The sequence below is a fragment of the Onthophagus taurus genome, chromosome 2 (assembly GCF_036711975.1).
Source record: "Onthophagus taurus isolate NC chromosome 2, IU_Otau_3.0, whole genome shotgun sequence".
NCBI lineage: Eukaryota > Metazoa > Arthropoda > Insecta > Coleoptera > Scarabaeidae > Onthophagus > Onthophagus taurus.
Window position 1 is genome coordinate 8,692,226 of NC_091967.1, and position 27,846 is coordinate 8,720,071.

Below are 27,846 nucleotides of genomic sequence, written 5' to 3' on the forward strand. Positions count from 1 at the left end.
TCTCTTGGGTTCCAGGACGATCTGACACCGCCGCAATGAGGCGGGCATGCGTCGTCCTAAGTTCATCTTTTCCACGATTTTATTGATTTCATTCGATTTGATTTCAAATAAAAATTTATTTAAAACCAAAACAATTTAGAGAATTTTTTTAAAAAACAATTTTGAATTAATTAAAGAATAGTTGGTTTATTAGAGGCCTTTAATTACGATAAAATAGTTAATTTATAATATCGTTGCCTAGTAGATAAAGTTAAAATTATTCGGGGTTATTTCCAGGCGCTGTCGTGAAGATGGAGCAATTCCAGGCCGCCCTTGACCCAAGAAAGCAGGAGCTCCTCGAAGCGCGTTTTTTAGGTGCTAGGGTGAGTTTTAAATTCAAAAAGTCACAAATAATTCTAAAATCATTTTATTATATAAGTATTACATAGGCCTCTAGTTAACTAACTATTTAGACCTCTCTGTACATTTTCACAAATTAGAATAACGTTAATTATTGACAAATAGAAAAATCAATAGTCCTAGAATATACGGGGTGGAGTCGTTAAAATTTTATATATAAAAAGATAAATAATTTTCACCTATTTAATGATAATATCTCAATGATCGCTTCTGATTCATGACGAGTTATCTGACATTCATTAGAAAGGTACGAAAAGTTTGTTTTGATTCACCTTTATGATTGTATTGTTGTTATCAAGTGCCACACGCGTTCTTTGTTACCGAGTGATTTTCCTTTATAATACCTTAATAGAGAACTTGATTACCTGAAGGATGTCGATCGTTGCAACTCTTTCAACATCATTGCACTTATGTGCCTATGAATGAAGAGATTGAGAGAATAAAAAACAACTTCTGCCATTTCGTCGCTGATTCGGAATGAAATACATGGCCCACAAGAACCACAACTGACATAATGTACACTCAGCTTATTTTAGTGCTTAATGAAAACGTATTGTTCGAACAGATTATTGTTAAAAATTTTAAATTCCTATCAACAACAACGTATATTTATCCCAACATCTTTTCCGGTGAAGTTTGAGAAGTAGGAACGTAGAAGGAAGTCCTTTCATTCTCTTGCAAGCAATTTTGAAACGCATTTGCTGTCAGAATCAATCTATCAGTTACATAAATTGTTGAGAAGGAAGTGGGGTTGGGTTGTGTTGTGGACATGACAATAGTTGAAGACGCATTATGCAATAGGCAACTTGACTATTTTGACAAGGATCTTTTGGTTTGAGTTGAGTTGTGTTGAGATGGTGTTGGATTGTATTGTGGACATGACAATAGTTGAAGAGTCATTATGCTATAGGCAACTTGATTATTTTGATAAAGATTTTTTGGTTTGGGTTTGGATGGTGTTGGGTTGTGGAAATGACAATAGTTAAAGAAGCATTATCCAATAGTCAAGTTGATTATTGTGATAAGGATTTTTTGATTTGGGTAGGGTTGGGTTGGATTGTGTTGTCGAAATGACAACACTTGAAGAAGCATTATGCAATAAGCAATTTGATTATTTTGACAAGGATTTTTTGAATCTGTATTACAAACCATTAAATATGAAAAATACATTGAAAGGATTCATCAAATATTTATGTGTGACAACTATTACGATATCAGAAGCCGATAAAAGGTGTTAATGCAGGTATCTCTCAACATTGTCCTGGATATCATTGAAAATCATTTATATTATCCCACAATATAGTTTCAAGTATTTATTTATTTATACATGGAAGTAGCGACAAGACAAGTTCCATTAGGAGCTATGACGCTTCGAATAACACGTTTAACATTGTTTGGCGTGAGGGCAAATATGTCCAACCTAAGGCGATCTACTGCTCTTTCCATCCGTATGATTGGAGAATTCTTATAAGAACTCATATTGTAACCGAGGAGGAATATGCAAGTTAATTCTTGAGACAAGATATGAGGAGTCGAAATAACCATTGACCAACCTGAGCAGGAAGTGAACATCACTACAATATCTACGCTGCTGAAACATGGACATATGGTAGATTTGGCAGGCAGACAAATAATCTGTATAAGGATGCCGGAATCGATAGGAAAGGTATTTCAGAAACATGATCTGAACTTTCTATCCTATTAACATAAATATCATAGTGAGGATTCCAAACAGTGCTTCTGAAACATAAAACACTATTTACAAAAACATTATACATAGAAATTATAGGCAATGCTGTTAGATCTAGCCACAACTTCATCAACGTGTTGATCAAAAAGTAATTTATTGTCCAAAATGATACGATACCTAAGTCTTTAATAGAATCGACACGATGCAGTACATCAGACCTGATACCTATCAATATCTAATCTAACATCCCTCAACGTAGTCCAGAACATCCCTTAATAAAGTCTTCGATATATGTCAACACAGTCTCAAATATATCTCAATATCATGTCTTTCATATCTCTCAATATTATTCCTAATACTTTCCCACAAAATCATAAGCATCCCAAAATATAGTTTTGGATAACACTCAGTGTTGTCTCAAACTTCAAATTATGTATGTTTTAGCCTTAGAATCTCCCCGGCTACCTCGCAATAACATCCTTATCATTCTTCTGCATTATCTCAATCTTGTCCCTGCCTCAAATCCCTAACCATTCTTCAATAGTATACCTCACATCCTTCAACATCCTTTGTACATATCCCTTTGTGTCGTCGTTAGCATACATACGTCAAAATCGTTTTAGACATCTTTCAGTATCATTCATTATGTCGTCCCTAGTAGACTTTAACATCCATAGTATCCATTAACTTCGTTCTGGACTATAGTCCAGAAGATGTAACAAGATGTAACCGAGATATTGAGTATACTCAATATTTGTTTTTATAAAAAATGTTTTACCCTAAAATAACTTTCAATAATGTGTATTCGAAGTGCCAAATTTTAATGTTAAGCTGTACTGGGAGCTTATTGTTGAATTCTTTGAATTTACAGTTATGCCCGATAGTTTGCAAATTTATAGAGTTGATGGAGAGTTTAGGTCTATTATATAGAAGCTGAGTGAACTAATTATCAAGAAGAATATGATCTGGTCGCTAATTATGGTACTGATGGCTCGACTTGATTTCTTGAAAATTAGTTTTACTGCCTTTATTCATGCATTTGAAGTGAAAACTGATACGTTGTGCGTTGTCTTTTAATACTTGGTCTTCGTGCAGTGTAGTGGGATTACATAGAATCAAAATCTTTCTAATTATATTTCTTAATTGAATTTAATTGCTACATGTATTAAGTAAACTTGATCGTGTGAGTCAGGCTTTAAGTCTGAATTGCATTCGCACAGCCTACTTGTCAATCGTTTTGGGACCGTTTTGTAAAATAAAAAAAAAATAAAGAAACAACCGACGACGACGACGACGGCGGTCGGCCGACTCTATATACTTATATACACCTATCTCGTTTTAACGCGGTGTTTTTGTCTTTTTTTTTTCTACACGGGGCTCGCCTCTCAGTTGCGCCTGCTGCCGCCGCGTACATGTACGTGACGTGCTATCAAGTGTCTCACACTGAGGAGGGAGCCATATTGGCCGTTTTACGTCGTCGTAGTCGTCAGGTAACTAGATCGACCTTATTTCGAAAAATTCGTCAATTCGAATCGGCTCGTATTATAAATTAAATTCGAATGGATCGTGAGAGTCGGGATGTTTATGAAATTGAATCGTCGCAAATTCGTAAATGGGGGCCCCTCGATTTCAATCGAGCGAAACTCGGACGGCATATTTCGTTGCTGGTAGAACTCGCGAATGTAAATTAATGAAGCCCGTCGTGATTGTTTGAGCGCATGCGCTCTCAATTTTCGGAGTGTTGCCCAACCCGGTGAGCAACTAAAACGACCGCGACGTGTTACGATGCACATTGAACGGCACAAGACGTAAAACATGGCTACCATTCGATGACATCTATTTAAATAAATAGTTCATAACATTATTTTTTATTTAATTAATTAATTAATATTTAAAGTTGTTATTTTAAATTATTAATCGAGTTATCTTAACGATAATTAAGTTTTATTAGCGGTGTTATCGTTTAATTAACAGTAGGTTTTTTTATTAACCGCTTATTCTTTGTTAATATTTTACATAAACGGTTTACTTAAATACTTAAAAGTACATTTAACTTGGTTCAATAAATTATTTATACAGTGTGTTGCAAAATTATGGAATGAATTCAATTTTGGTTTTTCAAAATACACATCACTTCCCGATAGTCATTTGTTTTTAAATTATGACATAAACAAATTCATTTTGCCGCACACTGTATATTCTAATTATGTAAGGATTACAACATATTTACACGAAACGGAGTCAATCCACTTCTACCAACAAAACTGATTAGTTAAAGTCCGACGATCAGAGATGGCATCTGAAACTCTATAATAATCCGTAGCCCTCTTGACGACTACGAACGCCGTCAGCGTGAAAATGTTTCAAATAAGCCCTTTCCTCTCGACGATGCGGATCGAAGCGAGCAGCCGTGTTGCTGCTGCTCTCGCTCAAGGACACGGCGCGATCGGGAATTTAGAACACCGGCATCGAGTGAGCGCTGCCGGGGTCGCGTCGCTATATCCATCTCACTTAGTTTCTCGTCTCACTTCGAGATCTATCTTTATCTAGAGTGTTTCTCTGTTTTACCACCGCTATAACACGAGAGAGTGGCCCGTGACTTCGCCGTTTTAGCCGTTTTCGCAGTGGGCCGAGTCGATCGTAGCCGCCCGCCGCCTGCGATGTTGACGCTTTAACAAGTTCATTGCTCGGCGAGACAAAGTCCGTTTTACACGATAGAAAAAAAAATTAAAAACGATAAAATTATAAAAAAATTTCCAAAATTTTAAATCGCTTTAAAAAAAAAAATTTGTCATATATTTTCGTTTAAAATCGTCACTTCGAGGACGGTTAAAGTGTATAGTTATTTTCGTCGCGTATCTAAAGGTCACGATGGTTCGCTTAGGCGTTTTGTATACGAAGTTAATGGAAGGATTGCGGCAACCTCGATAACGATTCGATTTTATCGAACCGATACACCTAAAACGCGACGTTGCCGTTTCTATCGCGTTGAAACGGCAAAAATAGAATAAATAATAATCGGATTTAGTACCGTTTTAACGCCGTTTAAAAATTATGAAAATATCAAAGTGTTTATTCGTCTTTGTTGTTTATTTTTATGATGAACCATAAGAAAATATATACCAATTTATTTATTAATTCGTGTTGACGTCATAAGGCAAGTATTTTAAATGCGACTGCACCATATTTTCTTGTGTCCTTTTTGACCTTGCTAATGTAAACCAGTAGGCAGTGGAACATTCCATTTTATATATACAGAGTGAGATAAAAGTCGTCAAACGCCTAATTTTCTCGGAAATAAGTAAGCTAAGTACAATATTTGAGATATTGCAAATGTTACGATCGGATAAGGCCAGATTTGACCATGATGAGTCATTTTTAGATACAACTTTCCATAGTATGTTTCACCATTACAATCTACCCTTCAATACTGCTAAGAAAAGAAGGCAAATCAATATAATGAATCAATCAATAATTCCGAACAGTTCTGAACCTTTCTGCGCATACATATTGTATATTACACGTGTGCGCGGAAAGATTCAGAACTATTCGGAACTACAGAACTCTTGACCCAAAACAGGCCTAATGTTGTAGACCTAAGAAGTTGAGCGCTTTCCATAAACTTTAAACATTTAAACCAATGTCAGATTGGGAGTCTTCGATTTTTAGTGATAAATTACAATTTTTTGTCTTTAAATCTGATAAGAGAACTATAATTACTATAAAGCATTCTCGTGTAGGGTTACAAATTGGAAATTTGATATTTATAGAAAGGATTATGAATCAAAATATGCACCTAAATATGTTGCAGGAAAACGTACATGAAAGTTCCCAAAAGCTTAAGTTAGATGAGTACTTACCTTTCATTAGGATTATGGTCCGAAACGTATCGGAAAACGGATAAAGTAATGGTTAATATTTAAAGTAGGAAGGTCTCCTCAATCGCCTGATTCAGCTTTATCAAGCATCTATGGTATAAAATTTTAAGGATGGTTCGTAAACACGTCATTAGAAACATTGGACAACGTAAGATGGAAATTTTGAAGAATTGAACGTAGTAGATGAAAATGGAATGGTAAAACGGTTGTTGGAAGTTTTACATCAATACTACCTCGTCTACCAATTCATTGCCTATAAAATACCTCATCTCGATAACACCCAACGTTTACGCCAAAATGATCTGGACCTCCGTATTATTAAAATTATATCTGATTCAAACTGGTTTCAAACAAGTTTCTTAGTCCAGGAACAATTTCAATCCTAAGTAGCATTTCATATCTATCAATTGTTGAAATTCCTTCGATAAAGAAACATCCAATTAACTGAGTACCCATTATACATAACCATACAATTGATTCTTGTGATTTTTGAGTACAATTTTCACGCAGCTACTATCCGTGCCAAAAGTCTTCGCAACCGATCGATAAAAAAAATTGCGAAAAGGTTGTTGTAATTACCGAACATTTCTACGTAATATTTGTGAATTTGAAAATTTTCGGCTCCGCGGTTTTCTTTTTATCACGAGTTAAATGAAAAAAGTACCCGATTTTGTCCACTATGCGAATTCAAAAAAGCTGTAGTAATAACGGTTTCATAAAAAAGATTTCAAGAAAAAGTGCCTTAAAATTTTATTATTTCAAATTCACTTCAGATGGAAAAATAGCAATATACGTAACCATGGCAACCAATTGTTTTAGGTGTCAACAATTATAATTAATACAATATAATATATTTATGTAACAATTTTTTGTTTTTACAGTTTTTAGTGATTTTAACGAATTTATCCGTTACTTTTGGGAAACACTGTAGTATCGATTTTAATATAGAGTGGACTTAAGTCACTGAACAAATAATAAAAGTCGTTATCGCTTGATGAAATGTGTGATGTATTCGCAGAAACGTTACGATACTTTATCGATTTATTAGACATCAGAACGATAGAGACGATTAAATTAGCTAATATTATAAAGGTGTTCTATTAGAAATACCAAAATTTACTAAACAAAGTTTTTTTGGTCTTTCGATAACATTGCAAGCAGAGTTCCGGTGATGAGCATATCAAAAAAAGAATCAACCCATAAAAACGAAACATTTTTATCTTAAATTTATCGTCACAACTTTTAATTCAACAAATTGAGGTAAGATTTAGTTATTTGTTTAGATAACACATTAAAACAGATAAAATCTTATCGTTACCGATAAAATCCGATTTATACAGCTTTTTATTGAGTGAGTATTTCGGGATTCCAACATAACCTCACTTAACGATGTAAAAATATTTCGGTACATATCGATCTGATATAAATCTGATATATAGAAAATAAAAATCTTTTAAAATGATTCTAAACACGATCAAAAAATAACCGAGATACCCCAAAATGATTTAAAAAAAACAAATGAGGATCATCATTTTTAAAATGATTGTATTCGTTTGTTTTTTAAGACTCACTTTCGAGGATTATTCACTACTTTTATTATAACCGATTAAATTTCTTTAAATAATCCTTTTAAAGCCGATTCTAGACTCAATATTTATCAACTTACATGCTTTTTCACACAAAAATAATCCATAATAATCCAAAGATCGGAAGGAGAAGTAAACACTACCTTTTTGCGCTTATCGTTTTGAATTATTTTTTTAAGGGATTTGTTGTAATTCAAAAAGAGACATAATATTCCGTTTTTATTTCATTTAATCATCAAAATAAATCAACAACAACAATAAATAAAAGGTCGCACTGAGTTTACGCGCGAAACTCGAAAGAAAACCTCGAGCAATAAGATACCAAGCGACACGAACGAGCGGACGAACGTCGAGTGAATGAGCGAAATAATCGCGCAGTCCCGACTCTGTTGAAATTTATTTTTGGGTCGGATGGTGGTGGTAGTAAGTTGAGGTGGGGATGGAAACGAACGGAGTTCGGGGTATCAAAAGCGCGTGGCTGTGACGGCATCCGCCGTGCGCGCAACGTAATGGCTAATAGAGGTCGGTTCTGGAGCGCCACCAGCTGATAGCTGGGAGGCGGCGCAACGTTGCCGCTTCGGTGTGTTAACGTCCGTAGAGATGAATGGCATTGCAAGGTCTACGCCGTAGTGATGCAGTCGGTTTGGTTCGGCGCGGTTGCGGAGTGAGTGCGTTACACCCGCCTGAGTGTGTAGAGGGCTCTGGGGTCGGTCCGCTCCTGGGGCCTTCCGTCCCGACGCCTACTTGGATTATGGATTAGTACCGGTACGAGTTCCGACGGCCGACGACGACCGTGATCTAAGAAAAAAACATCGAGTTTTTGTTATTTTTTTTTTCATTTGGCATTTGTCATTTTTGCAACAACATAGTTTTCTTAATATTAATCTATCCAATGTTTCAAGTGATTTAGTGCAAAGAAATAATCAGTGAAAAGATGATGATGAGTGTTTCTCGATTATTAATACTAAATATTTTTTTATAAATATATACGGGTATTGTTCATATTATCACATCGTCCGGTGAGGCGCTGAGTGCGGCGATGTGCCGTTGTTTTCGGATCGAGCGGATCGCAGCCAGCTATGGAAGGAGTGCTCAAAGCTTTGCTCGTGCACTACCATTTGCACAATCATCAGGTTGGTTTCCTTTAAGAAACGATTTCGGAACGATTACAAAAAGATTCTTTTTTTAAAACCGACCTTAAACAAAACGTTAACGAAATTTTAGGTTATAAAATGGAAAAGTACCGAAACACCTGGACTCTCTCTGTCTCTGGTATTTTGTCTCCTATCAGCTGACAGATGTTTTCGTTACCGTTGTTATATCGATTTTTCGTCTACTATTCAAACTGAAACATTCCAATCGGGACCGAGACTTATTTAAAGTAAAAAAAAAACTCTTATTTTTTCCAATTTATTTATTTTTTTTTGCATTTTTAAATTTCTCGAATCGAATTTTCTTCGAATCTGGCACAAAAATGGAGATCGGAAGAGAACTCCTCCCAAAACCGGTGGATAGGAGGGTGTAATATTGATTATTTGCAATTGCAGAGACGCGCGAAGGTGACTCTCTATGCGAAATCGCCAACGAGACAGAAAATCAGATTTTAACATTTTTACACAAAAATAGAAACGATTCGCCGGAAATGATTCGAATTTTCTTATAGATAACAAAAAAACATTCGAAATGAACCAAACACGATTAGGTTATCTCAAAAAAATAACCGGAAATTGACTCAAAAACAATTTTTTTTTTAATTTATTAAAATTTCTTCAATATTCTTATAAGAAATTAAAAATCCTCAAAAATGAATCCAAACACGACGGGGTTATCTCGAAAATTAACCGAGATACCGAGTGATTCAAAAAAGAAACAAATGAATATCGTTACGTCAAAATGATCGTATCTCAGCTGTTTCTAAAGATAATCATATCGTGTTTGGACTCATTTTAAATGTATTTTAAACGAGATTAAGAATATCATATTTATTTGTTACTATCAAAACAAAAATTTTTTGCTTTCTTTTTCTTGTATTGGTATTGTGATTCTTCGTGAAAGGCCGATGAGAGTCAACTCACCATTGCTTGAGACTTGAGAAGGAGAATCTATGGGTCGATAACCCACATTATTAAAACTCAACCTACCCATTATGTATCTCTTTCGTATTCTACGTTCGTATTCCAAGTCTCATGGCGAATCGAACCTAACTTAGGTGTAACTTAAACCCCTGTATCTGTATATACACACATAGAAACTATAAAAGGAGATTCTTTTCACTTTGGAATTTACCTTCGTCTACACATCGAGTTTTAGAGTTGGACGTGGTAACAACAACGATATTTTGAGCTTCTTTCCCCACGTCGCGTGCTTGTTTCTCCGTGTGCACCTGATCATCTCTCTCTCTCTCTTTGTCACTTTTTCGATCTTTGTCTTTCGAACGAGAGCTCCTTTTAGTGTATAGTAGACGACTCCTTTGCAGATCAAGGAAGAAGAAGAACACACGGCAGCGACGGCGTGTTATTAACCGTTCTAAAAATATCACATTCTCGGATAGCGCTCTCCGCCCGCCCGCTTTACCCCTCTTCGTCTCTTTCTCTCGCTCGTTTTTCTCTCTCCACCCCCCAAACCCCTACACACCCATCGGTTGGTTGGTACCCGGGCCAGCTCACACTCGCACAATGCCAACAGACGGATTGCATTGATTACCAACGGAAAATAATCTAGAGCAAAGCCGTAATCGAAGTGCGACGTTGAGTTCAACTCAAAACTTCTTTCCACGTTTAGAATTTTCTCAAATATCACTTAATATAATAATATTACTTTAAAATTACCCCCAAAACTATGGATAATTTTTTTTGCTTAGATTACATTTAATGGAAATTGTGTCGTGTTAAACTTATATCAAACAATTATTTATTTTTCCTTCTTTTTAATGACTAATAATTTTATAAGCAAAATAATTCAGATTGACTAATAGTTTAAGGTCAAATCGCGGATGACGTCAACTACGTCGGAATTTAAAGAAACGCATTTGGAAAAATACCAATTATGTAGTACATAATGTGTGCTCATAATCCATGTATATATTCGTATTTTAGTTTAAACACTTTTAGATTTTACGCAATACATTGTTTAATCCAGTCATTTTAATGTTTCCGTTAGCTTTTAAAGCGTTATTAAATTCCTATAAAGAAGTCGTATAAAATGTTTCCAAATACGGTGAGTTTATATCAAATATTATAATACAAAATGATTCAACCAAAAATAAAGTAGATTCGTCATTTTAAAACGATCATACTTTAGTTGCCTCATTTTTAATTTTATATTTAACAGTCAAAAGCGTATGTTTTAACCTGTCGTGAAGACAAGTCTTAAATAGTTAAAATTTATTTTTAAACATAGATGTATAACACCTAAACTTGAATCATTAAATACTTGAGATTGACACAGAACTGGTCAGCAGTTCAATTTAAGTTAAAAAAATGTATGATTTCGCCTAATACAACTCATATTGCTTATGGCCGAGGAGTAGCATTTGAAACCATATACAGTGATACAATAAAGGCTACATACAGCCCGGAAAATGATAATATCTCAGCTCCCGAAATGTAATTCAATGAATTTTTTTTAACAAAACTTGTAAAAGTCCATATTATTTCCATATTTTACATAAAAACTATATGAGTTATTATTAATCAAGGGGAATACAAATCATAATCATATCTTTAACTCAAAAAAGTCTATCAGTGTCCGTTATAGCTCAATAAAAATATACAACTATCTAACACTGAATAACAAATAAAACTATACTAACACTAGCACTAGACTTAGAATTAAAAACATTCCGTTTAGCCGTGGATCTCTTAAAACGGCTAAACCTGAATGTTTCTACTTTTAGGTGTAATATTATTTCTAGAGACGTGGTAAGTAGCGTAGTTAGCATAAGATATCATTATGTTACATATTTTTATTGAACTAAAACTAGAACTAACACTAGACCTAGAACTAGAAAGTATCTAATTCTAGTGTTAGTTCTAGTTTTACACTACCACTATCACTAGAACTAATACAAGACCTAGAACTAGAATAATTCGGGTTTAGCCGTCTTGAAAGACGTGCGACTAAATCTCCTGCTGTAGCCTTCATTTCGTGGCACAAGTCGAACTGTTTCGGCTTTGAATTAAAATAATATAGACTTCTATTAATTATCCTTCGTTTAAAAAATTCATTGAATTACATTTCAGGAGTTGAGATATTATTTTCTGGGGTGTATGTAGACTTTATTGTATCACTGTATGTATATAAACACGCCTCCGTTGCAAGTGATCTCGAGTAAAGTTAGTTCGAAAAAGTTTTTGTCAGGTTAAACTTAGAAGTTGGAATTAATACCATGTATACCTAAATGTAATTAACAGATATTGCAGCGCCTCGGCCGCTAGCAACCTCAACTTGTAATGAAAAGTGTATGATTTCCCTTGATTAAATCAAAAACCCATCTTGGTTTTAATCAAAGAAAATGGCCGAGGTGCGTCATTTATTAGCCTATGAATAAATATGATCTATGCCGCAAGCAACCTCGGTTTAATGTAATACAAAGAATTCTTAGTTGTAGCCAAAGCGATTAATAATATTATAGTTATCTAAATGTGGCTACATACATTGCAGCACCTCGCATACTAGCGACCTTGGCTCAAGGTGGTACCAACAATGTATGATTTCTTGATTAAACCTTGCGGTTGAAATGTAACTCGGTGATACAAGTTGTGGTAATGATAAGTCACATTTGATATTGCTTTACTGTCGCAGTTTGTGGTTTTAATCAAACCTTATTTTGTCCGTTTAAATTCTTAGTTCAGATATTCATTGGATTCACAGAGTATACATAGTGTATATGGTGCGATACTAACATTGGTAGAGTTAATTCGCTAGCAGTATGAATGAGAATTTTCTATTGGTAAGGCTAGCTATTTCATTTATAGTAGACTTAACTCGGTTCCTTTCAGTTTAGTCTCAGAGACTACTTTTTTATTATATGTCTAGTTAACCAACTGATTCTGGGTTGTTGTCAAAAGATATCTGATAGCTTTAGTTTAGTTCAAAACCAGTTTTAAAACAAATAAGTGATAGCTATGGCGCAGGAGGCGTTAAAAGATTTTTATTATTGTATAAATATGACATTTGGTAATTTCTGGGCCTAATATCACTGGTGAATAATGAGGAAGTTTTGCAGAAGTAGTATTAGATGAGAAATCTCAATTTTTTATGAATTTGATAAAATTATTCTTCCTATATCAGCAGAGGTGCAAACCTAGTGGAGCATGATTAAACAGAGTATGATTTGGTATGCTTGCGAATCATTAATTGACTACATTTGGAATTTATTTATGCATACTGAAAAAGTTGCAAAATTCAATCCAAAGATCAGCGACTATGAGTTAGCAACAACTTTCTTTCGCATCCTTAAGCCATAGCGAAATCAAAGTTGACAAATTTTACATATATTTTCTGAACATTATGAATTTAAAATAGCCAGAACCAAAATTCCTGCAGAATCGTTGGGACTAACGGGCGATATTTTCCATAAATGTTTGGCAGGAAATTTTTGAAAGAGATCGCCACGAAAAGTGAGGAAGGAAGTATAAAACTACAAGTGATAATAGACTATTTTAACATCCTAGGAACTGTCTGGAGAGCTAACTAAGCAATTACATACAACCCAACAATGCGGAAAGCGCAGAAAAAGTGGAATATCTACATTATAGAGCCTGACATCATTTAGAGAGATGTTGAACAAGACGTTGATCTTATATTTTTATTTGTTGCTTAAAGCGAAATTGCTATGAAAAGTGAATCCAAAATAAATCCCCACTGTGACGTTGGATCTTGTGAAATTTCATAGCCAGAATTTTAGTGAACCTAGATAAGCCTAGGTTCTGTTATTAATACCATATCATTACAAGTTATGTTAATCGGCTAAATTTGGAACAGCGAATATATGAATGTCTGCTGATTAAGCTGAAGTCGCTATGGTTGAAACGGTGAATACTATATTTGTTTGATAAAGATGAGGGAGCTTGCGTTCGAGACACTGAGATGTGTTAAGCAACTTTAATCAAGCAACCTCGGTTAACTTAAACGGAGCGTGTATTCCTCTGATTAAGCCAATAACACGTGTTGCAGCGTTTTAGTAACTAAGTTTAAAGGAGATAATGCATTTGATACCAATCGACACAAAACTTCTTAACAAATATTCTTCACTAATCTTTGAACGGAGAATGTATTCGCTTGATTAAGCCGAGGTTAATCACTCAATTAAATCTGCTCAAAAGCATCATAAAGAAAAAGAGATCAGTTAATTTTAACCTAATTTGTTGTATTAATTGTTTATATCAATTTTGAATACATTTTAAGGGTTAATTTAATATTTGCCATGTAAACAAAAAAAATAACTTTGGTTACAAATAAGTTTCTCTCGTAAGTTTCACATTACCAAAGCTATTTTCTCTGTTTCTTTCTATTGAATTACAATTTTGCTATCGCTTTTGTATTACCTATTAACTCTGTCTTTGTCTAACGCTCGGTGAATTTCTTTGTTTCTAACAGCCGTATCTAGTAGGCCGTGCTACTTTTACGTTGCCGTATTTAGTACTGCTCCTTACGAAAAAAAAATCACGCCGGGTCACTGACCCTTATAACAGTTTTATAATTTTCAATACGTTCAAGATCCCAAATAAAATTTCATTGTTGCAAAGTTACTTTTTTTTTATCATTACAAATTGATACTTGAAATAGAAATTTATTTTTAATTATATTCTATGTAAGAAAGTGATTACTATAGTTACCACTGCTTGGTATTATTCGGTTATTTTTTTTGTAGCAAAGACGTAAAGTGTTACGAGAGTTAAATGTCACGCGGCCAACTTTAGAAATTGTCGACCATGTTTAATGCATTGTTGTGGTAGGTCGTTAACGAAGATTTTCCAATTAATTTTATTCGAAAATTTTATACATTTTCATGATAATTTGTTGTATCAAGATGATAATTACAAATACTTTATCTGGGTGAAAAATCATTTTAAACGAGTCCAAACACGATGGGGGTGTTTATAAAAACAACCGAGATATTTATCACTTTTACCAAGTCTTGATAAATTTATCCGATAGATAAATCCAACTCTTAACCAATGAGAGTGTTTAAAACCGCTGTAACCATGGTAACTTTATCTAGGTTGGTAAAAATGGGCATGAATTTTAATTTTTGAATTTTAACCACGTTTTTTTGTCATTAACCGGTTCGAGTAACTTTTAAGATGGATAGAAGGACGGTTTCGTATTATCCATAGTTATTTTTGGATCGTAGTCGTGTTACAAAAGAGTAAAAGAGATAGAGGTACGTTCTAAAATAGCGTTTCGCACCTCGGAAACGAGAACAGAACATCTAAAATTACCACAAAAGAATCTAGTGATACAAACGCTTTTTTTAAATCATTTTTGTTCCTTTTCCTGAAATATGCTCAAAACAAACGAGTCCCCTTCGTTTGTTTTGACCGTATAGTTGATTTCATGAGTCACTTGCTTTTTGTTCAAGTTAGTAATCCCTCGAACATGGGTGACTCGATGGTTGAGTCTACAGATGTAATTATATTAGGAAATTGGGAGGGGAATTTTCTCCCTATTTAAACGAGGGGGGTTAATTTTGACTTGGTCATATTAATATGATTCATTTTTTTTTTAATTGTAAAGAGAAAATTACGTGAAAGGTGATCGTTTTCCTAATAAACAGACGATTACACAAGAAGTATTTGTGCTATGAATTAGATTTGGTGAGAGGAGAATGTTGTTGATAATTGTTTTAAAATGATTATATCTCGGTTCTTTTTAAAGATAATCTAATTGTGAGTTACGAATTTTACTAAATAAAATCAATTTTAATCAAAGATATAACGCCATAACTATCTATGTTGTTGTTATTGTGAACGTCGTAATTTTGTCGTCATTTCCGTCTAATCATCGAGTTTAAACACGCGAATATATCGACTCGCGTTCGGGGTTGCATTATAAATAGAGTCGAGTTTAATATTTTAATGATGGCCGCCGACTTTTCTTTTATAAAGGTCGTAGGAGAACGAGAATCTTTTTAAACGCACCTCATTCTCGAAATCGATAAAGAGTTTTTTTAAGTTGGCAACGGATGACGATTACGTCGGGTGTTCGTCATCGTCTCCCTACAAAAATATTTTCTCCCATTTCTTACACGGTATTCCTCGACCTGAAAACGTCGGTCGGCTCTCTTTGGAAGGGTCGTATTAATTCTTGTTCTCTTTAGGTTTTTAATTTTTCCTTTTCGTTTGCCATGTTTCAGATGTCAGCTGGATCCCAAATACAGATGGCACCGCAGTCAACAGTAGCGCAACCCGTTCATAGCCAAGACTCAAACATGAGTACAGGTAAATAAAATAAAATTCAAATAATCTTTTTTTGCATTTCGAATGAAGATAAATAATTTGAAGCGATTTTTCATGTCCCATAACATTTAATCGATTGAATTATAAACGTATTAATATTTTAAAACGACGATCAATACGAGAATTTCTTATTTGAATTTCACTAACTCGGCGACAACGAGAACCTTTCGCGTGAGAGTACTTCACCTTACCACTTGACCTTTCTGGCGACCTTTTGGAAAATTTCCCCAAGATTCAAAATGTTGATCATTTAATAAATACATTATAATCAATGCGACAAGAAGGAATTCATGAACGCTTAAAACGTTGGTGTTAAATCAATGTGAAACGAAAATCATATGATTCAAAAACGACGTTATTAGCGGTTGAGTTATGTTACTCAATAAATCGGTTAATTATTGGTGCATTTATCGCTTTCACCGTGCTAAAAACTCATTGAATATTGACTCTTATAGAAATTTAAAAATCTTTTAAAACATTTAACTCAATCTGCATTATACTAACATATTCGACGTGAAAGATTTCTTATATCCAAAGCAATGTGATTCTTACTTCTTTTAAAAGTGTGTTCACGATTGCGTTGCTGCCTTCTCAAACGCTTCTTCTAAACTTAATCTAAACTAATCTAACCTGAACAATGTTGTTTACAATGTCAAGAGGTTTATATGATTACGATCATTGGTTGGTGATTTGAGACACTATATTGATAGCTAATTTCGCTACGAATTCCATTATACCAAGATAAGTAAAATGGCACAGATGCATAAAACGAACAAAAAACAAAAACATGAAAACTAAAAAAGAAGAGTTATTTATTAACGGTCAAGTAAGCATTCCAATAGAGTGCCATAAATAAAACGGAATGGAGGCAGAAAGAGTCATAAAGAACACAGAATGATAATGAAAGTGTCTAAATAGAAGATTTTTAAAAGCATTTTATCAGCAAAAACTGCAAGATACGTTCTGGGGAGTTATTGCAGAAAACTATTGCAAGTTTCCCAAGCGTTTCGAGAAATAATCATAAAAAACTCACCGTTGCGTCCTCACCCTAAAAAGGATTTCCCTAAAAATTAGAATGGCGCTTTTTCAGGGAGTAATTAAGCTGTTTCTTCGTTTTCTAAGCATAATGGGTACCGAATAAGATACTATTAATATCAAGCAACTTTACATATCTCTATAGAACGTAGATAGAGGTTACATCACATAATAGCGGTGGCCAATTCACAAGACCATTACGTGAAATTATACGCTCATCCAATCTTTCCTGCAATAACCTGATTGTATTGCTGGCTATGTGACATATTTCTCTGTCTTGCTGAAACCACAGCTGTGGCACATTAACACCATTTAACTGAGGAACAACAAATTCTTAAAATTAGTCTCTGAAAAATAATTGCCAAAAAAACAGCCAAAAAACTTGTAACAGCGTTTTAATCTCTGCTCAATCTTATCAGCTCGTAAACCAAAATTTTCCAGAATCAAAAAGCAAAATCTTCCATAAAGTGGATGGATAAAACTGCAATTGCTGTGTTTTTTAACTTTACGCTCTACAACAACTGCTTTGAGACGCAGTGTACGTTCTGAATACAGTTCATACTTTCTCGAATAACTCGTTTCGCTGGACGATCATGTCGACAGTAAAATAGACGTGGAAACATCTGAAAACACATCTGATATGTTAAGACTCTGTAATTATTAGAACTCTAATAAAGTCTCTACAATACGGTTCTAATAGATTCTAATAGACCTCGAAAATCTTGGTTTGGCCATCACAAATGCAATGCCAATTGCTGGCTTTGGAACCAAATGATTTTGCGCTATCAACTAGGTTTTATTCACAGTTTGTATTACCTGGAAAGTAGAAAATCAGGTTTTGTTGGAATTTATAATGTATGTTCTTTGGAATCTTGAACTTGAGTGATACGGTAGGGAAGCCGTTTGGCCGTTAGCTGCGTGAGAAAATCTAAAATGAATCATATAAAGAGGGTTTGTACATTTTATGAATTGAAAAGAAACAGGAAGTATACTGATGAGCACTGAGTCTGTAATAGAAGCGAAATCAAATTTTTGTTTAATGATGTTTATTTGGGAATCTCATTAGCTAACAAATAAATTGTGGTTAAACACCATGTAAGGGTGGCTAATCAAAATCCTCCACAATAATGATCATGAGAACTGAATATGTATCGTGCGTAGTATATAACAACAGTAATTTTTTGACATTAAGAGGAAGACTAATATAACACACAAGAAAACGAAATTAATCATAAAACACTTTCGACCATAAATCTATAACATCATCTTGGCGACAAGAAGATTCCTCCACCATTACTTTGGCAAAACGCTATTGCTTCTCACTAACAATAAGGGACGTGACCGGTAGTGGCTCAGCTTTAACCCCGGAACCTTCTTTTTACACCCTTAAAAAAAGTCTACTAACAGATATCCGGTCTAAGATCTCATGGGCTAGATAGTGTCGGGTTAGAAGCTTAGGGAGGCAATTTTCCGATGCAGACTGTGTTGCGGTGTGATTATATCTTGACTTAATCCAGTCTTATCGCTTGCACCACTTCTGCGTTGAGGTCATTAAAATTTCTTTTCTGCAAACTATCCCTTATTAACTCATGATCGTTATGGCTCACGGCAACTATTTTAATTCACTCACCTTTGCCAAATCTTACATTTTCGACTCGATTCACTCTGTTAACCCTACCGTTTATGGCAGTAAAACTCAATTCAAAAAAATAATAGTAATATTCTTGTGGACGCACTCAAAAATTGTATTGGCTGATTATCAGACAGAACCAGAATAAGTCGGATTCACCATCATTATTTCTTTGAGATATGTTCCTAATACTCCATGACCTGAAAAAAAATTTGATAACAAACTAGTTCGTTTAGCGAACTAATTGCACCTTTGTGCTTTTCGTTAAGTTCCTGAACTAAAAATTCTTTCTAAAAGATTTCATCAAGATCATTTTATTGACATTAGTTATATGTGATCGTTCTTCTGTCAAAATGGCTTTTAATAATATTTATGACATAAAATGGTTTTTTTTCAACGACTCTCTCTATAAGCTTGAAACTTACTCTTCAAGTGCGTTTATTATTGATTTAACATTAAGTCTGCAGTTGTTTTCTTTCCCAAGCGCAGAGAATGACCATAGTTGTACATTATTAGTTTGATATCATTTAGCAAATTTTATCTCTTTACTCCATTTGCATCATATTTTGCTTAATTACCTCTTAGGCTCTATTATCAGGTAAATAACAATTCTTATTTCTGATCTATCTTTGTTTATGGTGGCCTTGAAGCTATTTTATCTTCTATTGCAATTTGGATTGAGATTCCGAATGATATTTTAATAATTAATTTATTTTTTCGTTATCCCAAAACTTATAATCTTTATTTTGCTATCAATTAATCCAATGGGGTTTCAGCATAAATGAATCATGCTTTTATTTCTACAACCTTTTATCTGATAATTCAACATTGAATATATCCCATATATCTTTTAAATCAAAAATCTGTGATATTGAACTTTTTATATTTAATGATTTTGGTTCACTTTAAAATGTGTCTAAAAAATCAATGTTTTGAAAAGATTTATTCTTGAAATAAAACTTCTTTAAAATTCGATACTCTTAGAATGTCGCTTTTCTCAACAACTCCACAAGAAGCAACTCTTATTCCAAGGGGAAAGACGAAAAGAGAGATTCCTCGTCGTGTGCACAAACGTATTTAGTATTATAAAATAGACGAAGAACCAAACGAAGAGTGGTAATAGTACTAGTAGTAAAGGAACATCGTTGGTTTGGGGTCATCGTTCTCACTCGCGGATCCTTTTCTTTCGATGTGCCATCCGATATAATCATTCTTCTCTTCGCCATTTTACCCAAACGGTTTCTTAAGCAACCAAGATGTCCTCTTTTCTCTTTTCGGATCAAATTTTTGCTCTCACTGCCATAAAAATAGAACGAAACCACTAAAAAAAAATCCACCTTTTTCGAGTTTCTAGTTACATGATTCTATTTACGAGTGGTTCTTTCTTTCTTCTTTCAACAAATAATCTTATTATTTTAAAACTGGTGCTTTGATGCGTTATATCGAGGAAGGAAAGAAGAAAGAAACGAGACGCTTTGAAAAACGGGGAACAATAAGGTGACGATCACGTGACCTAACTGGTTTTCACTGAGCTCAGGTAAACTCTTCGCGGGTACAATGAACAAGAAACCGATTCGAAAGACTTCTTCTAACGGCTTTTAACCAGACTTAAAATTACATTTTCGTATCAAATCATTTTGTATGTAGTTATGAACTTAAATGAGGAGATATTCAAAAATTTAAGGTTGCTGAAAGAAATATCAAAAGATCGAAAGTAGATGGGGTTATTAGAGAATTCTTTGTAGGTAATTTTTGGGTGTATTTTATTTGACAAAAGACATTTTACAAAAGCGTTTGAAAACAGGTATCGAAAATGGTGTCGCTGAAAGAACAGTACACAGCTGTACATACACAAACAATTCAACGAGAAGAGCCGAGAACTCGTTCCGTTCTGGACTAACACGGAATTTTCCGTTTTGTTGGCCTTCATCAAACTGCTTACATTTGAAAATCGAGCAAGCCCCTAGATTTTTTTTACCCCTGTTGTTTTCTCTCTTCCTCCTCTCTACCTGTCGTTCATCGCCCTACGTTTTCTGTTCAAAGCCAGAAAGAGTTCGTAGCACGAGCAGCGGTTGCCAGACTCGACACTTGAAAATCAATATTTGGTCTCAACTCTTTGCCCCCGACGACGCTTCCGAGTGGTTTTACATGACCCGTTTTAAAACCTTTTTCTAGACGGTGAAATTTCCAAACTAGATTTCTAAAAAAAAAATCAAAAATCAAATAAAAACCAAAAACTTTTGATGGTCTCTATTCTTCGTATTTGCAGACCACATTCGATTCAATCGAAGAAATGAAGAAGTGATGATGATGTTAATTGTATCGTTTCCCGTTTATTTTATTTTCGCCGAAGGCGCGCCCGCAGAGCCGTGACCTCGCTGATGTAGTGTTCCGCCTGTTGCCCTTAGGTTCGTCTCACAGCGACAAGGAGGTGGACCCCAATACTCCGGAGAAGGTGCCGAGGACGCCCTCGGAACGGAAACGGAAACGGAAGGAGGATGGAGGCGGAGGGGGCGGCGGCACGACCGGTGCAAAGGTCGTCCGCAACCCCTCCGCCACCGACAAGAAAATCAACGATTACTTTAGCACGAAGCCACCGGGGAATAGCCCTATCAGGCATGGGGGCGCCAAAAGTCCATCGCCCCAACAACCCTACCACACATTGGTAAGTTTAAATTATAAAAAATTTTATTCATAATCATTAAAAACTCCTTTATAACTCGTATTAAACAAATCAATATTATTTCATCATATTTGACAACTGTCAAATCAAACGTCAAATGTCAAATACATATTTTCAATATGGTTTGTCTTGGAAAGATTGAATTTGACAAACAGTGTTAATGTTATCATGAAAAATCGTTTAAGATCACTTTTGAAAATATACAACCACGGAATCAATGCTATACAGGGTGTTCAGGGTACCTATGAAAACAAATTGCAAGTAAAGCAAGTGTCAAATTATTTCCCAACATACGTTAGTCGCTAATAATTGTTTAAAATGGGAGAGTCTGTAGGCAATATTAATGCAGCGGCGAGACGATATTGCAAAGAATTTCCAAGCCACAGACAACCTCATAAAAAACATTACTAAAAGTATGAAATAACGTGAATCAGAGGTCACTTTGTACTTTCTTAGAGTACTTTCTTAGAGAAACGGAGGAGGAGCAGAGAGGATGGAGGAAGGAAGAAAACAGCCCGAAAAAGAGAGAGGCAAGAATTAGAGAAACTAAGAACACAGTCGGACACGAGGATATTTTACCAGAATGTAAATAGGAATAGGAAAGGATCTAAAAGATAGGATTATGCTAAGCAATGACTAAAGGTGACGAATTCTCATGGAGCAAGGAAAATACTGAAAAGATGGGTAGTTTGTTATGAACAAAAACTAGAAACAGAACAAGCAAAACAGAGTCTAATCCTCTTGAGTTTTCTGATCTGGTTCATATTATTGAGAATTTTGATGGCTTCGCTAATGGCTTAACTAACTATTTCTACAATACCAGGGGCATTGAGAATGCTCTTTTATAATTTGTCTTAGTATCGTTGCACTACTTTGAAAAAGAATGTTGATCAAAGTCTTCTAAGTCCTGCTAATACAACCACGAGATGATAATGGGAATGAAAGGTCAGTTTGTACACTCGAACTACAAGAAAACTACTGCTAATATTGTTGATATAAGAAGACATTTCGGAATATCCATAAATATTCAAAAAATATTCATACCACTTGTCGACAGTGTAAGAATTAAATATTGCTGATCATCTGTTTTGCCATACTATGATGGACAAATGTACTATTGATGCTGCGTTTTTAGAAAAAAAAACACATTTTACTGATGACCATTAATTTAAAAAATGCTCATAATTGGACTGAAGAAAATCTAGATTTTACGCTACGTTGGATAATATTTTGACAGATTGCTTTACTTATGATTTGTTTTAATGCCATTGTAATTAATGAACAAGAACGAGGTTGTATTTTTTTGCGAATAACTCTAAAACGATGCGCCTAATCAAGAATATCTAAAAGTAAAAATAATTTTAAAACGAAATAGGCTTTTAAAATCAGTTGGAAAATTTAAGGGTTTACGAGATAATAAAAAGTTTTAAGGAAATAACACCTGTATAGCATTGATCCTGTGTTAGCACATTTTCAAAAGTGATCGTAAACGATTTCTCATGATAACATTGCGCTGTTGGCCAAATTTTATCTTTCTAAGACAAACAGTATTGAAAATAATTAAATGTTGTCTTAGACATTTATGGGTTTTGACCATTTTAACACAATTTTAACACGAATCGTCATCACAGTGATCTTGTATAATTAAAAAACTTCAAGTAACTGTTTATTTTTGGGTTGGCACTGTTTATCATTGTTAATCACAACAAGATTTGACGTTGTGCTATAACTTCACTTTTCTTATTTTTCCAATATTAAATTTACCGTTATACCACGACTTACAGAAACACCTGTATCTGTATAATTAAAATAAAAATTTCAAGTAACCTTTTTATTTTGGGGTTGGCACTATCTGTCTTAATCACAAGATTTGACATTGTGTTATAACCTCGCTTTTCTTATTTTTCCAATAATATTAAATTTACCGTTTTAAGTATTGCAAAGGTTTATTTTTTTGATAATAATGAATTCAATAATAATGAATAAAGGTCAATTGATATCTAGTTTTGGTAACGTTAAGAGTTTAAGTAAATTTAATTTTAATGAAGTGGGTTTTATGTAAGTTTTCTTTTTTTAATTTACTGCTAAAATACATTCAATATCCTTGGGTATATTTTAACGTAGTGTACCATAACAGTTAACGACATACCAAACTACATACCGAAGCATTACGAAACTATAAAAACGACTTTACAAACACCCAATAATATTGATTGTTTTTAGTTTTTAAATTTAAAAATTTCCACTTTCTTTGGCAACCAAGAACGAATTTTTTTACCTGCGAAGATTTAACATCTGCGGTTTCTATTTTTATTTTTTACATTGAATAAAAAAGAGGGGAGGTATTATTTCCGTTTTTTCTTTCAAGTAGGTTAAACCACTGTAAAATAATAATATAAATATAATAATAAATATAAAAGAAGGAATTGTGGGTTTTACATCTACTAAAATAACATAATAAGTAGAGATAGTGTAAACCACACCCCGAGTTAGATAACAAATTTTTTTTTGTTTTCAATTTTATTTTAAATAAAATCGTGACGTAAACACAAAAATAATCTTTTGGAATTTTCCTAAAGTATGTTCTAAATTCTAAAATATCGATTTATTACTGTCTTATTGATTAATTATTTCAATATCCGCTAATTCAAATTAGAAATTTGCAATATTGACAGATTTTTGACAATTCCTTGACAGTTAAAACTAAATCTAACCTAAAACAAAAAATTTCTAAATTTCTTAAATAAATTTAAAAATCATAAAATTTGAACTTTTAGCACCTTTTTGATACTACAAAAGAGAAATAAGTACTGTGAAAGTTAAGTTTAATGAACTTTCTATACATGAGATATAAATACAATTGACATAATTGTGACTTATTTACAGACATTGTAGTTAAGTCTAGTTTTCTATTTATTTTTATATATTTATTATAAATTATTTAATAAATCCTAATTATTTTCTTCACTGTTTATTTTACAAAAACACCCGGTTACAGAAATATAACATTATCGCCATTTCTTATCGGAATTTGTGTGTGTTTGATACACATTTACATACACATTATATGAACACTTTTTATTTCATTGGAATACGATAAACAATTCATGAATAAACGAACGTTAACAAATTTAATTTTCAAAATAACATTGAGAGGCGCGAAATTTAAAAACATTTATTTTTATTTAGTACTCACCCTCGCCACAGCCTGTGATGACATCACCGCAAGTTCCGGGCACCGTGCCCTTCGACTTCTACAAAGGCCAGCAACCACGATTACATGCTCCTACCGTTAGTAAACAAGTACAGGTAAGTTGAATTCAAAAATTTGAATTTCCCGCCTTCGTTCTGCTTCGATCGGAATCGGTCGTGTTCGTACACCTCACTTCACGGTGGTGATGTTTCCGGTTGCCATTTTAAGAAAACGAAAATGTCGCGTACAAGTCTCGCTATTCGACTTATTCATTTACGAAGGTTAAACGATGAATTTAATTGTAAATTTTGGGGTGGATTTCATTTCGGCGAGTTCTATGGCGGTGTGGGGTGTGTAATTAGTACTGAAAGAAGCGGTTCGGTTATTAAATATCGATTTATTCGGCGCAAGCACATGTTTCGAAAATTTCGGCGAAAAGAAAGAAATAAAAATGAAAATGTTGACGAGGAAAAGGATGAAGGTTGAGACGCGTTCGTTTTGTGGAAAGGTAAAGAATTTATAAAAAATATCAAAATAATTTAAAAATGTTAGCCTTAATTTTAGGTTAGGTTGATATTGATGGGCAACGCCATCTATTGAGAGAAAATTGCTTTCTTTATTATTTTATTGTTAGATTTTATTTAATTATTTAAATGATGAATAACTAATCACCAAGATATGATAATAACCATGATTTTAACAATCATGCACTACCAACTGAAATGATATTAAAAAAAATAAATTAATTGAATTTTTTTATTTTGATGATTAAATATAATTTCTTTTAATTAACAGACTGAATTAACGTGTCAGAAAATCCAAGAATACGAAACACAAACATCTTCGGATTTGGAGGCGCGGAATAATAAAATTGAAGAACTGACCCGGCAAAATGAAGAACTGAGGCACCAGATGAGCGCGCAACAGAAAACGACGGATCAGCACAAGCAACACATAAATAAATGTATTGAAGTAGTAAAAAAGCTTCTAAAAGAAAAAAGTTCGATAGAGAAGAAAGAGGCGCGGCAGAAATGTATGCAAAATAGGCTTAGGTTGGGACAATTTGTGACGCAACGAGTGGGTGCAACGTTTCAAGAGAATTGGACGGACGGGCATGCGTTTCAAGAACTTGCAAGGCGGCAAGAGGAAATTACTGCTGAACGAGAAGAAATCGATAGACAAAAGAAATTATTATTGAAACGAAGGCCTAACAGCGAAGGTGGACGCAAAAGAAACAATTCTTCGGCGTCCTCGTTACATAACGGTACTGATTCAACGTTCCTGAAGCCGGATGCTGTTCCTGGTTCCTTTTCCTTACAGGAGTACTATGAGGCTGATGAAATTTTAAAGGTAACATTTTTTTGGCTGTAATCCAAGAATCTCCTACAATTTTATGTAAACAGTTTTGTATTTGGCTGCTATTTCTGTCACAAACCTTTCTATATTTAGAAATTTTCTCCTCTCATCCGAATGATCGAAATGTGACTCACAGAGTGTTTCATTTGAAACAAAAATAACTTTTTTTTCATTTTTTAGTTAAGACAAAGTGCGTTAAAAAAGGAGGACGCTGACCTTCAGCTTGAAATGGAGAAATTGGAGCGCGAAAGAAATCTTCATATTAGGGAACTAAAACGGATTCACAATGAGGATCAATCGAGGTTTAATAATCACCCTGTGCTCAACGAACGGTACCTGCTACTGATGTTACTTGGAAAAGGTGGTTTTAGTGAGGTACATAAAGCATTTGACTTGAAGGAACAGCGGTACGTTGCCTGTAAGGTTCATCAGCTGAATAAAGATTGGAAAGAAGATAAAAAGGCGAACTATATAAAGTTAGAAATTAGCTTTGTTATAGGTTAATTCATTTTTTGATTAATTTTTTTGTTTGTTTTAGGCATGCTTTAAGAGAATATAATATACATAAAGCATTAGATCATCCTAGGGTAGTTAAATTATATGATGTTTTTGAGATAGATGCAAACTCATTCTGTACAGTTTTGGAGTACTGTGATGGACATGATCTGGATTTTTACTTGAAACAGGTTTGTATTCTATATGTATTTGATGGCTTAATACAATGTCACCCTCAATAATATTTTTGAAAAATAGACCAAAGCACATATTATTTCTGCTTTGTACAAATCAGTGAATTGTGGTTTGTTTATCTTTTTGTGGCTTTTCATAGAGAATTTATTAATCAATGATAAATATAAACCACAACAACAAAAAACAACAAATAGGAATTTTTACCTGCAGATAAAGCCTTGTTCTTATAATTCCTCAATTTTTAACATTCCAACCTAAAAGTTCTGTTTTAACTTTTAATGATTATAAAACTGTTCCTTGAGCTTTTACAACAATGAAAGAACAAAAATTGTTTCAAGGCGGGACTGATTTTAGTTAATACATTTAAATGGATGATAAACCACAATAACAACAATAAAAAACAACAAATAGATAGATTTTTGCCTGTAGATAAAGCCTTGTTCTTATAATTCCTCAATTTTTAACACTCCAACCTAAAAGATTTGTTTTAACTTTCAATGATGATAAAACTGTTCTTTGAGCTTTTGCAACAATGAAAGTGAACAAAAATTGTTTCAAGATGGGACTGATTTTAGTTAAAACATTTATATGGATGATATACCACAACAACAAAAAACAACAAATAGGAATTTTTACCTGCAGATAAAGCCTTGTTCTTATAATTCCTCAATTTTTAACATTCCAACCTAAAAGTTTTGTTTTAACTTTCAATGATGATAAAACTGTTCATTGAGCTTTTGCAACAATGAAAGTGAACAAAAGTTGTTTCAAGACGGGACTGATTTTTAGTTCTCCAACCTAAAAGTTTTGTTTTTACTTTCAATGATGATAAAACTGTTCCATGAGCTTTTGCATCAATGAAAGTGAACAAAAATTGTTTCTAAACGGGACTGATTTTAGTTAATACATTTATATGGATGATAAACTTAACAATAATAAAAAAACAACAAATAGGAATTTTTACCTGCAGATAAAGCCTTGTTCTTACAATTCCTCAATTTTTAACTCTCCAACCTAAAAGTTTTGCTTAACTTTCAATGATGATAAAACTGTTCCTTGAGCTTTTGCAACAATGAAAGTGAACAAAAATTGTTTCAAGACAGGACTGATTTTAGTTAATACATTTATGTGGATGATAAACCTCAACAACAACAAATAGGAATTTTTACTTGCAGATAAAGCTTTGTTCTTATAATTCCTCAATTTTTAACTCTCCAACCTAAAAGTTTTGTTTTAATTTTCAA

General features: G+C 33.8%; 1 protein-coding gene and 2 long non-coding RNA genes across 12 annotated transcripts in view; 1 reads left to right on the forward strand and 2 right to left on the reverse strand.

The window, feature by feature from the left end:
* Nucleotides 1-27,846, forward strand: part of LOC111427342 (Tousled-like kinase) — a 49,307-nt gene that overhangs the window by 14,781 nt on the left and 6,680 nt on the right. For 2 of the 8 annotated variants that reach the window (XM_023062441.2, XM_023062443.2), the window contains 7 exons: nucleotides 277-362; nucleotides 15,913-15,997; nucleotides 21,068-21,345; nucleotides 24,553-24,672; nucleotides 25,352-25,906; nucleotides 26,093-26,388; nucleotides 26,451-26,598. In XM_023062441.2, the coding sequence (XP_022918209.1) occupies nucleotides 277-362; nucleotides 15,913-15,997; nucleotides 21,068-21,345; nucleotides 24,553-24,672; nucleotides 25,352-25,906; nucleotides 26,093-26,388; nucleotides 26,451-26,598 (1,568 nt within the window). Of the gene's footprint in view, nucleotides 1-276; nucleotides 363-3,485; nucleotides 3,580-8,344; nucleotides 8,687-15,912; nucleotides 15,998-21,067; nucleotides 21,346-24,552; nucleotides 24,673-25,351; nucleotides 25,907-26,092; nucleotides 26,389-26,450; nucleotides 26,599-27,846 lie in introns of those variants that run through there. The other 6 variants (XM_023062444.2, XM_023062445.2, XM_023062446.2 and 3 more) reach the window with 6 other exon arrangements.
* On the reverse strand, nucleotides 7,756-10,333 carry LOC139428972 (uncharacterized). 3 transcript variants are annotated; one of them, XR_011639672.1, is made up of 3 exons: nucleotides 9,840-10,333; nucleotides 9,695-9,783; nucleotides 7,756-8,351 (listed from the first exon to the last, which is right to left on the reverse strand). It is a non-coding gene; the product is annotated as an uncharacterized lncRNA (long non-coding RNA). The 3 variants fall into 3 exon arrangements; XR_011639670.1 differs by lacking the exon at nucleotides 9,695-9,783; XR_011639671.1 differs by lacking the exon at nucleotides 9,840-10,333 and having other exon boundaries at nucleotides 9,695-9,832.
* On the reverse strand, nucleotides 18,086-19,014 carry LOC139428971 (uncharacterized). The gene is made up of 3 exons (XR_011639669.1): nucleotides 18,931-19,014; nucleotides 18,681-18,880; nucleotides 18,086-18,615 (listed from the first exon to the last, which is right to left on the reverse strand). It is a non-coding gene; the product is annotated as an uncharacterized lncRNA (long non-coding RNA).